Consider the following 17,257-nt stretch of genomic DNA (forward strand, 5'->3'; position numbering starts at 1 on the left):
AATTTAAGCTTGAATTGATCTTTACTTACTAACAATGTAAGAAAACGTAGTTTTTAGAATGTTGCAGTTGATGTTGGAACATAACTTGAAAGTCAGGAATATTACTTGCAGACTTTAGTTTACTTACAGGCCTAAATCGAAACTACTATTGTAAAAACTTGTAGGTAATTCCCAGGAAAAGCCACATTTTTCCGGGTTGTAGAAGCACGAACAGCTGTTACTTCTCTATGAAATCCGACTCGCATTAGGACCAAGCGTCCTTCTTAACTCTTAACAATTGAGGGGTAGCACTGGACTTGATTTTGAACAAAGTTCCTGTCTCTGTTTAAGCCCACAAATTGTCGAAGCAGACAGAGTGAGACTGAAGTTAGAGTTTTCATACAGTTTTTCTTTCCTCAAACGAATGAAAGGATCCTGAGGACATTGGTTTCACCTGCGGCTGGGAGCGACACCTGCCTCAGGTACTTTCATTGCACAAAAAACGAAGGGCGTTGAACCGCTGCGGAACTTAGGTTAGGCCGTAAACTTTAGCTTCACCTTGATTTTTCTGTTATATGTTCGTCGTTATTCGTCCTAAGACGTTTGACTTCGCTCACTGAAAGAAACACCGGAGGGTCTTTAGGATGTCAGTGTTACAATAGTTGTTTTTTTATTGTTGTAAAAAGTTTACAAGTATCGTGAATGACAGTCAGAATCTTCCTCGTGATGTTTCACGTGAGTAAGATGACATTCAAGCATCAATTATTCATATTTTATCATATTCTTAATACATTTGTTTGTAAAAATCGTGGCTCAGTCTTCCCATCTGATGTTGTCGTTTTTTGAGTCAAACTTTAGTATATTGTCTCCAATTTGATTTCCAGTTGGTCAGTCATTTTTAATCTTTAAAACAGAAATCTTTAAACAAAATCACGAAGGTCATTCGTTTTCCCAGGGTTTTTTGTACTGTACACAATGACGCTGAAAAATTGTAGAAATACGATCTGCGGGGGTTGCCCTTATAAAGCTTACCATGGTAACCGGTGAATTTCCAAGGTTAGTACTACTTGTTAAATCTGAATTATCATCAGAAATGATAATGGCATCTCGTAAAAATAGTATAAGAAGCTTACAGAATCCGTGTTTCTTCTTCTTCTTCTTCTTCTTCTTCTTCTTCTTCTTCTTCTTCTTCTTCTTCTTCATTTTTGATGTGCTTTCCACAGTAACAATAGTAGTATGGTACTTTGACAACTACAGTTTCGATGGTTACCATGGTAACCATAATGTCTGCTTGTGTCAGTAATAAAGATGTACGTATATTTAAATTGACCGTGGACACTATTAAATACACACTTTCAATTTTTAGATTAAATCTATTTTAGGTGAAAACAAGACAGTGTAATATAATTCAAACGTACAAGTGAAAATGGAACAAAATATACATCAGTAACATAAAATGACATTTTATATCTGTTATGTTTTTATATATGTGTATATATATATATATATATATACATACTGCCCTACAAAAGTTTGAAAACACCCCTGGCAAAGTGTGGTTTTGGACGATATCAGCATAAATCCTTATGATTTTTTAGTGCAAATACATTAAAGTAACTTGACATTATCATTGAAGACCAGCAGTAATAATTTTCATTTTGATTACATAATAATGGCAATATATACATGTCAAAGTCAGACATGCCCCTTTGCCAGCTGTGATGCCAGGTTACTGGTTTAAACTTGGCCCAGGTTTTTAAAAGATTTTTGGGTCAGCACACCTTAATAGCTTGATTGCCAATTCAGTTTAGAACACAATGAATTTAGACCCAGATTATGCAGAGCATAATAAAATATGTTTTCGTAGTGTGTGTTGTCCCTTACCAGTGCACAATGATCACAAATTAAAAAGGATTCATGCCAATATTGTCCAAAACCCCACTTTTCTAGGGCATTTCCAAACTTTTGGAGGGCTGTGTGTGTGTGTGTGTGTGTGTGTGTATATATATATATATATATATATATATATATATACACATATACATACATATACATACATATGCATATACACAGATATATATACATGTATGTGTGTGTGTGTATATATATATATATATATATATACACATATACATACATATACATACATATGCATATACACAGATATATATACATGTATGTGTGTGTGTGTGTATAAGTTACATATATGTATAAGTTACCACACACACACACACACACACACACACACACACACACACATATATATATATATATACATATATATACATATATATATATATACATATATCATACCTCATTAATAGGGCTGTCAAACTATTAATCATGGTTTATCACATCCAAAATAAAACTTTGTTTACATACTATGTGTTTTTACTGTGTATTTATTTATTATGTGTATATAAATACACACATATGTTTGTATATATTTAAAAATAAAAAATATTTTGTATATAATACAGAATTTTTTTTTAAATATAATATATTTAAGATATTTTTCCTTAATATATACATGTATGTGTGTGTGTTTATATATACATAAATAATATACACAGTACACACACATCCAGTATGTAAACTTAAACTTTTATTTTGGATGTGATTAATTGTTTGACAGCCCTAATGTAAAAAAATAAATAAAATAAAAAAGCTCATTATTTCTCTCAAATTAAAAGATTTATTTCTAACCTCATGTGTTAATTTCTTCACCTGTTATGTTTCCATAATTGTTCGTCTCCATCTTTGAATTAGAGAAGGTTTTGTTTTGAGTCTCATTTTTGTCATTCACTTCAAGGCCACAACCCTACTTACTCCAAAAATATATGTGACCCAGGACCACAGAACCAGTCATAAGGGTCAGTTTTTCGAAAACTGAGCTTTATACATCATTTGAAAGCTGAATAAACAAGCTTTCCATTGATGTATGGTTTGTTATGATGGGACAGTATTTGGCCGAGATACAACTATTTGAATAAATGGAATCTGGGGGTGCAAAAAAATCAAAATATTGAGAAAATCACCAAAAAGCTGTCCTAATGAAGCTCTTACTAATGCATATTACTAATCAAAAATTAAGTTTTGATGTGTTTAGAGTAGGAATTTTACTAAATGAAATATGATCTTTACTTAATTCCCTAATGAATTTTGGCATAAAAGAAAAATCAATAATTTTAACCTATACAATGTATTTTTGGCTACTGCTACAAATATACCCCAGCGACTTAAGACTGGTTTTGTGGTCCAGGGTCACATATTGTTCTGTTTTATAATTTGATATAGAGAGAGTTTTTTAAGACATATTTTAATCACACTGTTAAAGACTAAGTCTGTCTAATCACTCCATCTCAATATATTAGTAGTAGTAGAATTAATGATGATTGGAGTTTGAGTGTGACTGGTCTTGTAATTGGTGTTATAAAACCTAATTTGTATTCCAGACCAGATACAAATCTAACCAGTTAATTTGATCATTTTATCCTGCCTTGTATTCTGTTAGAATAAGTTCAGATAAGCTCAGAGGAGGTCATGGGGTGCATGTTTAGATGGGGCATTTACTGACCTGTGGTTCAATGTCTGTTTACTTCAGGACAGGGAGCAAGTGTTGCTGTGTATTTAGACAGGCCTTCCTGGTCTTTTGTCATATTTCCCTATTTTATGTTTCTTTTGTTTTGACCAGAATTTAATGTTCTTTGCTCTCATGGACTCCTTTGCAAACATGTCACATACCCAAATCTGCATGTGATTAATAATCATTTAAGATGAGAAAAATAGAAGAAGAGTCATTTTCTCACAGCATCTATTTCTTGAGGATAAATTGTATTGATTTCTAAAATCCCCTTGAACAAGACTCCTCCTGCCAGTCTTAAGAAACAAATGCGGTGACACAATTAGTGTGCACATTTTGCAGCACTTGCCATGTCTTGTTCTATGAAAAACCTGTTTTATTAGTGCCCCTAAACGTGTAAGGCTTTCTCAAACTATATACACCTACAGACAATTGCTCTCTTTCCATCTCTTTTTCCACCTCTCCATTCCTCATTCTTCTCAAAATATCCATGATTTCCTTTTCCTCAAGCCACTTGTTGTAAATCGAAATGTGAACATTATAAAACATAGCTGACCATTCACTCTTCCCCCTCAAATAAATGACTCCTACAGGCAGATGAGTCATTCTGAAAGGTGTCACAAAGCCTGCAATCGTGATTTCTTTTTTAGTTGTCTACCTGAACACACAATGTAAAACATTTGTTAAAACCACGGAAAATGACAGCTTAAGATAAAACGTGTATGTCCGCAGTTGCCTAACGTTACATTCTCAAACAGATTTACATGTTGTAAGAGGGAAATATTTTAAAAGAACATCTTGTATAATTATACAAAAAATTGTGAGCATTTTACAAGAATAAAATTAATTCACCTACATGAAATTTGGGTTTGCTAACACGGCTGTTCCCCTGTTTTAATGTGAATTCAAAGTAGCTTTTACCTAAAATGACACCCCTTCCCCATTTCCATTCTGAGCACAGTGAAGTGCCCACATTCACTAGTGAACAATGCTGTGTTGTTATGGCAACAGTTAGTGTACGGCAGCAGCCTAACCTCTGTGCACTGGATCCGTTTTAGGTGATATTTTTTCAGTGCGTGTAGCCTGATGGGTCTTAACCTTTGCTTTCAAGGACGTTCGTTGAAAGCTTTTGTTGACGTTATGAAAGTGAGTATGGATGTGGGAAAGGTTATAGAAGTGTTTGTAAACATTATCTTTATCTTTAATGCACTTATTTTATCATGTTGAAATGTTCCATGTGTTTAATAGTTGACGCTGTCATCCGTGGAGTTTAGAAATCATAATGTAGTTCATATGTTTGTTTCTCTTTTATCACATCCCAACAAAAAACAAAAGCTTTTTAGTGCTTGTGCAACAAAATGACGATCAGTATGTTCTCGGGGGGTAACTGATGCTTTATCTGCGTTTTATTATTTTTGTACATGCACAGAATGATGGGAAACATCTTGTTGCACAAGCTTTGTTGAATCATAAACCGGCTAAATGAGTTGCGTTGTATTTTCTGCCAGGCTTTATGGCTGTTCATCAACGGTGCACAGAGATCGCTATACTTCCTTTTAGACCACATATCTGCCATCTTTTTTTTATAGTACAAAACACTCTCCGAAAAATGATTAAGCTTTATTTTTGTGATTTTCAAAATGTGAAAAATGTGTGGGAGAATCAAAATATTCTTGATATTTACATGCATAACAGGTTAGTCTACAGTAAAAACACAACGCCAGTTTCAAAACGTAAAGCTAACTTTTTAGTTTAAAATATGAATTATTCTTTTCTACCCTTCTAAAATGCCCAGATTTGAAATTGGGAGAACTGTGACATCAAGATTTCTCCTCAACATGCCTCTTAAAGGATTAGATCACTCTTGATTACAGTTTCCTAATCATTTACTCGCCCCCATGTCATCCAACATGTTAATGTTTTTCTTTCTTCAGTCGAAAAAAAAAAAATTAAAGGAGAAGTTCACCTCCAGAACAAAAATGTACAGATAATTTACTCACCCCCTTGTCGTCCAATATGTTCATGTCTTTCTTTCTTCAGTCGTAAAGAAAATATGGTTTTTGAGGAAAACATTTCAGGAATGTTCTCCATATAGTGGACTTCAATGGTGCCCCTGAGTTTGAACTTCCAAAATGCAGTTTAAATGCAGCTTCAAAGGGCTCTAAACTAGTCTTATCTAGGGTCTTATCTAGTGAAACGATCAGTTATTTTCTAAAAAAAAAAAAAAAAAAAAAAAGTAAAAGTACAATTTCTATTCTTTTTAACCTCAAAGCTTGTCTTGTCTAGTTCTACGTTGTGCATGCGTAGTCTTTGCATCTCCGGGTCAAGACAGTTAGGGTCTCATTTTATCCCTTAACTTCAAAATCATCGCTGTTTTACTCTGTTTTAATGCTGAAATGTTTTTCTCAAAAAAAAAAAAATAATAATAATAATTCTTTATGACTGGAGAAAGAAAGACATGAACATCCTGGATGACAATCTGTACATTTTTGAAAGTTAACTACTACTTTAAGGTTTTTGAGGAAAACTTTTCAGGAGTTTTCTCCATATACACTGTAAAAAACTATTTGTTGAGTCAACTTAAAATAATTTGTAACCTGGCTGCTTTAAAATTTTAAGTTCAGTCAACTCACAAAAAGTTTATTCAACTTGAAATGTTCAATTATACTAAGTGACAACTTAGATATTTAAGTTGAATCAACTTAAAATTTGAAGGCAGCTGGGTTACTTACCCATCTGTTAAGATTAGAAAACACAAATATCTAAGTTGTTACTTAGTACAACTTAACATTTCAAGTTGAATAAACTTATTTTAGTTGACTGAACTTAAAATTTCAAGGCAGCAGGGTAACAAATTAAGCTGACTCAACAAATTGTGTTTTTTATTTTTTACAGTGTAGTGGACTTGAAGTTGGTTGAAGTTCCAAACTGCATTTTCAGTGCAGCTTCAAAGGGCTCTACACAATCCCAGCTGAGGAATAAGAGTCTTATCTAGCGAAACAATCTGTCATTTTAAAAAAAAACTTCAACTTCAAGATCAACCAACATCATTGTTTTACCTTTTTTTTTTTTTTCTTTGCACATTCACTTTGTAAACACTAGGTTGGTACTTCCGCCTACGTCACGCGTGATCTTTACACTGTGACTATGTGAAATTGTGGAAGTAGAGCTAGTGCAAGACAAGCATTTGTGCTAAAAAAAAAAAAAAAAGTATATACTTTATATACTATATATACTATATACCCCCTGATTGTTTTGTTAGATATGTCCCTTATTCCTCAACTGGGATAGTGTAGAGCCCTTAACAGCTGCATTGAAACTGCAGTTTGGACCTTCACTCCATTGATTCCTATTGAAGTCCACTATATAGAGAAAATAATTTTTTGTCAGCTAGACTAAGGAAGACATGAACATCTTGGATGACATGGGGGTGAGTAAGTTATCAGGAAATTTTAATTCTGGAGAAGACTAAAAAGTGTCATTGTCGTATGTAATCGAGAAGGTGTGTTCTGACCAACTCATGTCTGTCCATCAATCACAAGAGTGATACTGCTGTTAAGACCTTTTTTTGGGCTTCATAAACCAAAATATCACCAGAGAGAAGTGTGACATTTCATTGGAAGATTAATCATTGGAAGTCTGACATGACTTGAAAACAGTACTACATTTTTATGAAGAGTTGTAATAAGTTGTACAATGTCCATACATGGTAATCCTTTCCATGACATGCTTAATGTTTCTATTTGACCTTTAGGGTGTCATTGTGCCAAAAAGATTGAATTTTAGTGTGGAGTCTGCCTGCACTGAACTGAAACACAGAAACCCTTTTCTTCTGATACTTGAGCCCCATTCTCAGTCATTTCCAGGAAGTATTTCCTTCTCATTGAAATGTTTATAACATTTGTCTCTTCTTTTTGTCTCTGTTTTCATGTCACAGAGCTACTCTCATCCTCCACATTTGGACCACCCTTCCTGGGTAAGTGTATGTTCGTGAGTATTGAAGAGGAGCATTTACAGCTATGTGCTCCAGTGGCCAGCCTCTGTGTACAGGAAACAGGCGTTCACCCAGCAGCAGAGAGGGCAGCAGCTCTGGCTCCCAGTATGCTCTCTGTGCACTGGGGGTGGGCCTGGTGGCACTCGGTGTGGTCATGATTGTATGGAGCATAGTCCCTTCTGAAATGACACAGCTTCAAAATTCTACGAACACGAATGACGGAAACGGTGATGAAGGGAAGACATCGTCTGTTGCATTTGTGCTGGTTGGAGCTGGAGCTGCCATGCTGCTGCTTGCTATGTGTCTCGGGTTGAGGAACAGGAAGCGAACGAGACAGCGGGAAACTACAGGTGCAGGCGGTGCCGATTATGTGGATCGTGCCCGTAGAGATCCGGATGAGGAGTAAGTACTGCTCTATATGTATAAAAGTCTGGGGAGCTGTTTCATAAAAAAGTTTACCAAATAAGCCTGGCATATTTGGTAAACTTGTTGTATGAAACACCCCCCAGGTTTTTGTATAGGGGTGCACCAATATTAAAACTATGGCTGAAAAAGATAAGCCAATATCTGATAGCTAATATGTATATATGTATATGTATTGGGTTATATTATGTATTATTTGTTACATTTATTTATTTGTTTATTTATTATATATGTATCATTGGGGTTGTATTTTCTTTAAAGGGGTCATCGGATGCAAACTTCACTTTTGCATGTTGTTTGAACATTAATGTGTGTTGTCAGTGTATGTACAAATCTACCCTATAATGATAAAAATCCATGCAGTAGTTTTTAATTAATCTGTAAAAATAATATCCCCTTTTTCAAATCGAGCCATTCTTAGATGCCTGTGTGTCACACCGACAGAGGCCGCTCCCACGATAGTTGATTGACATGAGCGTCTTACGTCAGATCAGCTGTAACAGTCAGACCTCCATTGTTTCGATGCTGGAGCAGGGATGTAAAATAGACAAGAATATCTCAGATTGAGTGATTGAGTTGTTGTGTTGCTGAATGTAATAATGAACATAGTGATCGTCATTTACTCCCGACATCTGAGCCGCTGAAGATTCAGTGGATTACATTTGTTTGTGAAGGAAATGCGCCTCCCAATCTACATAAATGTGTCTATGTTCGTGCAAATCATTCGTGATCCAGCTTCACTTACAGCAAAAGTGAGTATAAGGGGTTTTTTATGAATCGCTGCAATCACCTTTCCTAATAACTTGCTAGTTAGCAAGTTTCACGGCTAAACGCACTAAATGCAGCTAAAGTAAACAATCTCTCAGAGCAACACATCACTCCACAGAGAGTAGAGTGGGGTGGAGCTCATTTGCATTTAAAGGAACAATCCCTCAGAATGGGATGATTTTTGCAGAGCTCATTTTGACAAGGTAAAAAGGATGTTGCTTTACACAACCATTGAGAATTTTTAACCAAAGTATATTATAGACTTTTCATTACAAGACACAATATGTAAGTTTTTTTCGTAATAAAATGTCAAAAAAACACTTGCACAGTGTTATATATTTCATGCAGTTGTATACTTAGGTTATCTCAAAAATTCTCAAGGATTTGTAAATTCCAGTTTTAAATAATGACTCGTCCCTGATCATTGTCACCTGTCAATGACGCGGTGTCCGCCCTACCCTCAGTTTTTGCTTATGAATACTATGGCAACAGGAACAAGTATACTACTTCCTATAGGCGCTAGAAACTTCCTATAGGCCCGTTATTTGAGCAGACTCTTTTTTTTCCGGTGAGCATGATTACCAGTACACAAGCGGAACGCACATTCATAGGGCGGAATATTGAGCAGAACGTCACACCACCCAGTGACAGCGGCTAGAAAAGAGTGAAACTGCGTGCTGAACACTGTCGGTTAGTCTGGTGTGGCGTGCCATATATAAGCCTATATTATATATAGGCTAGCATTTTTCTCTTTCGGCTGAAAACTGAAAATGGCAATTTCGGCGGCCGAAAATTTTGTGCATCCCTAGTTTTTATTAAGTCTAGTGAGCAAACCTATGGTAATGTAGTTAAATACAGTATGTGCTGCACAAAAACATTTAGCCATACTTGCAAATACGGTGGGTTCGTTCAAATTTACTTTTAGAACGACTGTTTTACACAAGTAAAAATGTGCATCATTAACCCGCCAAATCATGACAAATAGTCACATATCAGTAAAAGTCTAATATTGAATCAAATTTCATGTTCTTTGCAGATAATTCATTACAATGACATAAAATACTGTTATTAAATTAAATTCAATTTAATTTGTATAGCGCTTTTCATGATACATGATCATGATCGTTGCAAAGCAGCTTTACACCAAATTAACGTTTTTACAATATATGTAGTTGTAGCTTACTAGTGGTGACTATGTCAAGTTGATGTACATATAAATGTACAGGTAGGTTAATAAAAAAGTAATACATTACCTCATCCGTGAGCATGATTTGTGAAATGACATCTCCCAATGTTCCATGCTCTGCCATTGCGTCATCGAGCTTTGCCTCTGTTATTGTTTTAAAAATGTGACCTCTAGCGGTGAAAACTTACATATTGTGCCTTAAAGACCCTAAAGAATCATATCAACTTGTGAAAAATGGGCATCCGATGACCCTTTTAAAGTTATTAATGCATTTACTAGCAAGGAATATTTTTGTTGTTGTTTTGAATAAATGCTTTTTTCAGAGAAGAATCATAAAATCTAAATATTAAGCAGCACATAGCACTGTTTTTTTTTTTTTTAACATTGATAATAATAAGGAGAAAGGTTATGATGTTGTTATGCTGACAATTCAACTTTGCCATTAGGAAAATATATATGTGTACACATATACACGTGTGTGCGTATGTGTTTTCTATTTTGTATATAATATATATATAATAAAAAATGTAAACAATATTTATTCTATTTTATATTTGTGTATATATATATATATATATATATATATAATATAATAAAACAAACAAATAAATATATAATATACATATATAATACAAATCTCTAAATTAATAAAACATGTGTGTGTGTGTGTGTGTGTGTATATATATATATATATATATATATATATAATACAATAGTAAATATACATATATAATACAAATAAATCTATAAATTAATGACAAAAATTAAATAAAATAAAAACACGTACATGTACAAACATCTCAGATATATCTTGCATCCATGGTTTTGTTCAGATCCATCTAGGTGACGCACATTGAGCAAATATTATGTTCATCTGCATGCAACTCATGTCATAATTTCTCTATGTAAATATTAGATCAACTGGTGAACCAGCACCCAGCTATGATGTTCCCACCTATGAGGAGGCGGTGACCAGCGGACAGTATCCTGTTCGGCAGAGCAACTTGCGACAGAGCTACCAGCTGCCATCATACGAAGATCTGATTGGTGCTGTCGAAAATGAAGCCCAGCAGCTTAGAGAAGGTAATAACCAAGAGGCCCCTCAACCAACTCCTGGCCCTGCACCCCAGCCTGCGGCGGCACCCGCCCGCAGCACCAGCAGGGCCAGTCGCATCCTCAGACCTCTCCGAGTGCGCAGGATCAAGTCTGAGAAGCTCCACTTGAAGGATATTCGTCTGAATATCCAAAACCCTGGACAAAGTGGGGTGGTGACCATTGAACCATTGACCCCACCACCACAGTATGAAGACAAGCCCCCTCAGCTACCCACAGAAGCTGTGTAATGAGTTCAGTCACTGGATTTTGTTGAGTGTTTGCATCTGTGGGTTGTTCGAAAGATGTTGACTCATCTGTGCGGAAGCAGAGAGTTTTAGTCAGAGCTATAAATGTATCTGCCAAATTATGAAATAGGATACATTCATGTGCGCTGTCAGTGCCTCTTGGACAAAACACTAAAGCCTACTTGAATGTTTTTTAACAGAACTTTTTGTATTTGAAGCATAGATTACAGTAGTGTATTGTATTCTTATTTAAAACTGTATGAGGAAGGATATGAATGCCATAGCGCATCTCTTGAGAGATATATAGAGGGAGCAATTTACTTCACGGTTTACTACAATGCACGTTGCAAAAAATAAAAACAAAACAAAAATTCCTATATAAAGAATAACTTACAACTGAAGAACTCCCATCAAACTTTGGTTGCCATGTTGGAAAGGCCGAATTCTAGTTTTTTCATTTTCAAAACGCTTTTTTGGAAAAGGATTTTAAAATGTTATTTTAAATCTGAATGTTCTAGTTTTTCACCTTAATTTTTTACTCTAAATATATAATACACTAAACCAAATATTGTGCTGTTGTGGCCATTAAATGCAGGGATGAAAATTAAATTAATATATTACAAGATTTAATTCCAACTAATTTACTTAACTAATTTATGCAGTACCACTTAAATTAATCCAGTTAATGCAATTAATTTTGTTCAAAACTATATGTTTGTTAACATTGTCACTGTCTGTTCTGTTTGTAAATTGGCATATTTTTTTCTAAATGTATTGCTCATTGTATTTTAAAGGTGCAGCGATTAAACGTATTGAAATAGAATGGAATTAAAAGTATTCTCTAAACTCATAGGAATATTTAATGTTATTTTAGAACAAACTCTGCATTATTATGAAATTCTAAGAAGTGATATAAAAAGAAGAGTCTGGATAACAGATGAAAATGCACCTTGGGGGACTCTGGTGTCTTGGGAAGCTCAACATTTAATTACTGAAGTGCAAATGCATATTTCAAAGATGGGCTTACTGCAGTTTGACAGCACAAACAAGCCATCATGCTGCAGATTGATGCTTGCAGTTTTCAATTATAAGAAATAACAACAAGGTCCTGTTGATGTCCTTTTGTATGTGAGCTAAATTGCCTTCACAGGCAGCACATTTGAGTTGTTGTCTACTTTGTTTTAATTCAAGTTCAGTTATTTCATTAGGGTGGCGATTCTTGGAAAAGGGGTGGCTTTGCTATAGATTTAAGGTTGTGTAATTGCTACAATGAATATTTTGAAACAGTAAAGCTCTGTACTTTATTTATTTCTTGGGGGACATAATAAAATTGCTTAAATCTATGTTTTTGTTCATCTTTATGGTTCCAGACGTTCAGAAATAATGTGTGCTGATTTGTAGCGCCACCTAGTGGCTGAGAACCGTACAAACAACATTGAGTTGCGTTGCACTTTTCCTGCTGTTAACTTTTAGCAGCTGTTGTTTGACATACTGAATACTGAATACTGAATCATTTAGGCCTTTCAGTTTTATGCTTCCCATTTGACTTTGTGATTAGTCTGGCAGAGCTGATGTGGTACGATGTACGACATGAAGGTGAGTCAATGATAAAAGTTTACATTTTTTTTAGTTGAATGATTCCTGTAAACAACACAATTATTTATCTTTTCCCAGCTGTAAATGTAATTGTAGTGTCTCTACCAATGGCAACCATTTTTCCCCTCTTCATTTATCATCAAATGCAGCCTATTTTCCCAATCTACTCTCAACTTACTTTTTTTCTCACGTTTCAGACATTACCCTGTGTGCTGTGATACCTAGGGTCTGACAGGTATTTGAAGCCAAATGAAACTGCATTCATAAGTTGCTTAACATATTTAATCAATCATTTCATGAACCAGGATTTCGCAGAACGTTGACTGAAATAAGGGTTGAATTTCAAGCACTCCACTTGAGGCTTATGTGCCAAAACGAACCATTAGGCAAATGCTTGCGATTTTCGAAGTTCCATGAAAAACAAATTAAGCTGTTACAATATCACCCAATCTAAACAAATCAGTATGAGTTATGACTTTACTAAACTGTGCTCTTACATTTTAGAACGTTCATCATTATGACATTTTAAGATTAAAATTACAATGTTTTTTGGTTGAGTTGAGTTTGTCATAACTTGATTTTAGTCCAGAAATGATTATGATTAGGCAAATTCTCACTGAATATTATAACTAATGACATTACTATTTTAATATATTATATCATGTGATGGCAAATATACATTCAACAGTCATTCAGTATCACATTTCCTTCAGAAATCATTTTAAAATGCTAATTTGCTGCTTGAGTGCTGCTTAATATTTTTGTGGAAACTATGATACCTTTCAGGTCTCTTTGATGAATAGAAAGTTCAAATTAAACAGCATTTTTTTTTTTTTTGGCTACATTATAAATGCCTTTACTGTGTCCCTAAATAAGTAATAATTTCTTTCTTTAATTTGTACGTTTCCATTCAATGTAGGCAATATTTTTAAAATTGAGTAACACTTGAAGGTTAGTTAGTTGTGGCTTTATAATGATTATTAGTTGGAGCCCATAATTAGAATTTTAGGGCGATTAATTGCATACAAAATAAGTTTGAGTTGCCTCACAAATGTGTGTGTACTGTGCAATTATTATGTATATATAAATACAAACATTCATGTATTTTTAAGAAATATTTACAAGTATATATTATTTTTTAAAAGTATTTTAATAATAACATTCTCCTAAATATACACATTAATTTGTTTGTATTTATATATACACATAATAATTACACACAGTACACACATATATATATATATTACGCAAACTTTTATTTTGTATGCGAATAATCGTTTGACAGCCCTAGAATTAATATAGACCTACGGCGATGTGTAATGTAGGCTATTATTATCATTGGTCCTAATAATAATGACATTTTAATAACAGTACAGTGTTCTTTATGTTGTTAGGTCTATTGTTTAATTCACTGTAACACTTGAAGGTTAATTAGTTGTGGCTTTATGAATAGAATTTTATGAATAGAATATAAATTAAAAATAAACAGCATTTTTTTTTTTTTTTTTTTTTTTTTTTTTTTTTGCAAAATTACAAATGTCTTTACTGTGTCCCTAAATAAGTTATATTTTATTTCTTTAATTTATTTATATTCAATGTAGGCAATATTTTTAAAGCTGAGTAACACTTGAAGGTTAATTAGTTGTGGCTTTATAATGATTATTAGTCCTAGCCCATAATTAGAATTTTAGGGCGATTAATCGCATACAAAATAAGTTGCCTCACAAATGTGTGTGTACTGTGTGTAATTATTATGTATATATAAATACAAACATTCATGTATATTTTTAAGAAATATTTACAAGTATATATTAATTTTTTTAAATATTTTAATTATAACATTTCTCCTAAATATACACATTAATTTTTGTGTATTTATATATACACATAATAATTACACGCAGTACACACACATATATTAGGCAAACTTTGACAGCCCTAGAATTAATATAGACCTACGGCGATGTGTAATGTAGACTATTATTATCATTGGTCCTAATAATAATGACATTTTAATAACAGTACAGTGTTCTTGTTAGGTCTATTGTTTAATTCGCTGTAATGTTTTTCTTAGTGTGCCTAATCTGCTTTAAGTCAACATTCATGTCTGTACTTATTCGTTTATTTGGTCAATAAACTTGTAATAAGCGGAATAATCTATTCAGGCGGTCAAAACAAACCCCTTCCGAGATTTAACGTGCGTTAGTTAGATACTTGATTCATCTGTTTTCATATTCAAATGCACATAACCAGTGCTCTTGCTATTCATGTAATGTTAATGACCTTTAAAGTTTGTTAATGAAAGTTACTATAGCCGCTGCGAGTAAACTCCACCTCTCCTCCTCCTCCTCCTCCTCCTCCTCCTCCTCCCGCTGCTCCGCGGCAATGGTTCTACGTGTAGTTTGTGTTCCCGCTTTTGCAGCTGCTCAGGCTGCGGGGGGAGGGAGAACTTTTCATGGAACAGCCAGCCCGGGGAGTCAGTCACATTCTTGGCCGGGATTCAATGACTGAACCAGACACAAACAAACACTGAGAGAGAGAGGGAGTGTGTGTAAGAGAGGGACTCGCACACTCTCATAGTAAAGCGGAGGCAACTGCGCCGACGAGCTTTACACAAGCCACACATTTTGCCCGTGAGTTGCACCGGGTCTGTGATACAGACGGATTGAGAATTACATTTCGTTGAAAACTTTACACTTTCGGGAGGATTTTGTCGTCGCTCGGAACTCTGGTTCTTTCTGGTACGACTTAAGAATTGAACATGAAGCAGTTGAATGGATTACAAGGCGGTGTTTTACGCTTTCCGAACTGACATGGACTGTTGCGACTCTTTCCGTTCCCATTCACCGAATCTGTTGTGATCCGACTGCCCAGGTTTAAACATGGAGGCTCCTTCCAGCTTTCAGCCGCATCCAGGACTTCAGCAAACTCTCAAGCAGTTTCACTTGAGTTCCATGAGCTCCCTCGGCGGACCGGCAGCCTTCTCGGCCCGGTGGCAGCAGGACATGCTGTTCAAGAAGGACGGTAAGAGCGCCGAGGTGATCGTGAACCTCCCCGCGCAGACGCCTCCGGTCATGCCGGGGCCCCTCTTCATCCCCTCCGACCGCTCCACCGAGAGGTGCGAGACGGTCCTGGAGCGGGAGACCATTTCGTGCTTTGTGGTGGGCGGCGAGAAGCGCCTCTGCCTGCCGCAGATCCTCAACAGCGTCCTGCGAGACTTTTCCCTCCAGCAGATCAACTCGGTGTGCGACGACCTCCACATCTACTGCTCCAGGTGCACGGCGGACCAGCTGGAGATCCTCAAAGTTATGGGCATCCTGCCCTTCTCGGCCCCCTCATGCGGACTCATCACCCAGACGGACGCCGAGCGCCTCTGCAATGCCCTCATCTACGGCGGCACGTTCCCACCGCACGCCGACAAAGAGTTGTCGTGCTCCATCGAGCTGGAGAGAACGGAGAAGAGCTTTAAAGTTTATCACGAATGCTTCGGGAAGTGCAAGGGCCTGTTCGTGCCAGAGCTCTACACGAGCCCCAACGCGGCGTGCATACAGTGCTTAGACTGCAGGCTCATGTTCCCGACCCACAAGTTCGTGGTGCACAGTCATAAAAGGCTGGAGAACAGAACCTGTCACTGGGGCTTCGACTCGTCCAACTGGAGGGCTTATATTCTTTTGGATCAAGACTATAGTGACAAAGAGGAGAGCAGCACACTGCAGCAGCTCCTCAATGAGTTAAAGGGAAAATTTGACCTGGGGAACAAGCACAAGACATCTTACAAGGTGAGCTCAATGTAATTACAATTTACAATGTAAATCTGGACTGTAGTACTCCAGAATTATGGATATTTTACGCCCAAATATTTATTATAAAAATGACAGTGTGTGATCATTTCATATATTGTTTGTGTTTTACTTTTATATTAATCTGTCTCTTAGTCTCTGATTACACCTGGTGCCACCTCAGAAAGCTTCAAAACTCAGATTTTACATTGGATGTGTCACATTGACCGTGCCAGAATAGTTTATTGTGCCAAATCAAACACAAATGTTTAATTTCAAACATATTTCTGTTCATGTACACTATACAAAACACACTCACACACACACAAACCACACTTTTCACTGTTTATTTATGGTAGTCTGTATCATTCTTCTGCTACCTTGAGTAGTTTTGGCCATTGTTTTTGAAAGTCACATCCTATATAGTTCATTTGGAGTTTAATTTGATGCACAACCTTCATCAGCAACAAAAAAATCTGGTAACTTTATGCATTATATCTTATGCATGTAGCATTGTCCCATACTTTGAGAACAGTTGAGAACCACTGTATTTATTCTGTCTGTATCTAATGCTATCTTTGAGTGGTTTGAAATGAAGATGCACAGCCA

General features: G+C 35.6%; 2 protein-coding genes across 3 annotated transcripts in view; both read left to right on the plus strand.

Moving 5' to 3' along the window:
• Positions 1–269: 269 nt before the first annotated feature.
• tmem51b (transmembrane protein 51b) lies at positions 270–12,195 on the plus strand. Of its 2 annotated transcripts, none has more exons than XM_051123521.1 (3): positions 270–461; positions 7,500–7,958; positions 10,850–12,195. In XM_051123521.1, exons 2-3 carry the CDS (start codon positions 7,582–7,584, stop codon positions 11,274–11,276), a joined length of 804 nt encoding a protein of 267 aa, XP_050979478.1. In that variant the 5' UTR covers positions 270–461; positions 7,500–7,581; the 3' UTR covers positions 11,277–12,195. The 2 variants fall into 2 exon arrangements, with proteins under 2 accessions (XP_050979478.1, XP_050979479.1); XM_051123522.1 differs by lacking the exon at positions 270–461 and adding an exon at positions 542–714.
• Positions 12,196–15,325: 3,130 nt separating this feature from the next.
• The window catches only part of skib (v-ski avian sarcoma viral oncogene homolog b), a 38,274-nt gene continuing 36,342 nt past the window's right edge, over positions 15,326–17,257 (plus strand). Inside the window, exon 1 of the mRNA XM_051122523.1 lies at positions 15,326–16,648. Within this exon, the coding sequence (XP_050978480.1) occupies positions 15,752–16,648 (897 nt within the window). The 5' untranslated portion in view covers positions 15,326–15,751. The remainder of the gene's footprint in view (positions 16,649–17,257) is intronic.

Source organism: Labeo rohita, chromosome 11 (assembly GCF_022985175.1).
Source record: "Labeo rohita strain BAU-BD-2019 chromosome 11, IGBB_LRoh.1.0, whole genome shotgun sequence".
Classification (NCBI taxonomy): Eukaryota; Metazoa; Chordata; class Actinopteri; order Cypriniformes; family Cyprinidae; genus Labeo; species Labeo rohita.

Coding starts and splice junctions, on each gene's coding strand:
- tmem51b (XM_051123521.1), top strand. CDS start 7,582: ATGTGCTCCAGTGGCCAGCCTCTGTGTACAGGAAACAGGCGTTCACCC. Junction 7,959..10,849: donor CGTAGAGATCCGGATGAGGA/GTAAGTACTGCT, acceptor TGTAAATATTAG/ATCAACTGGTGAACCAGCAC.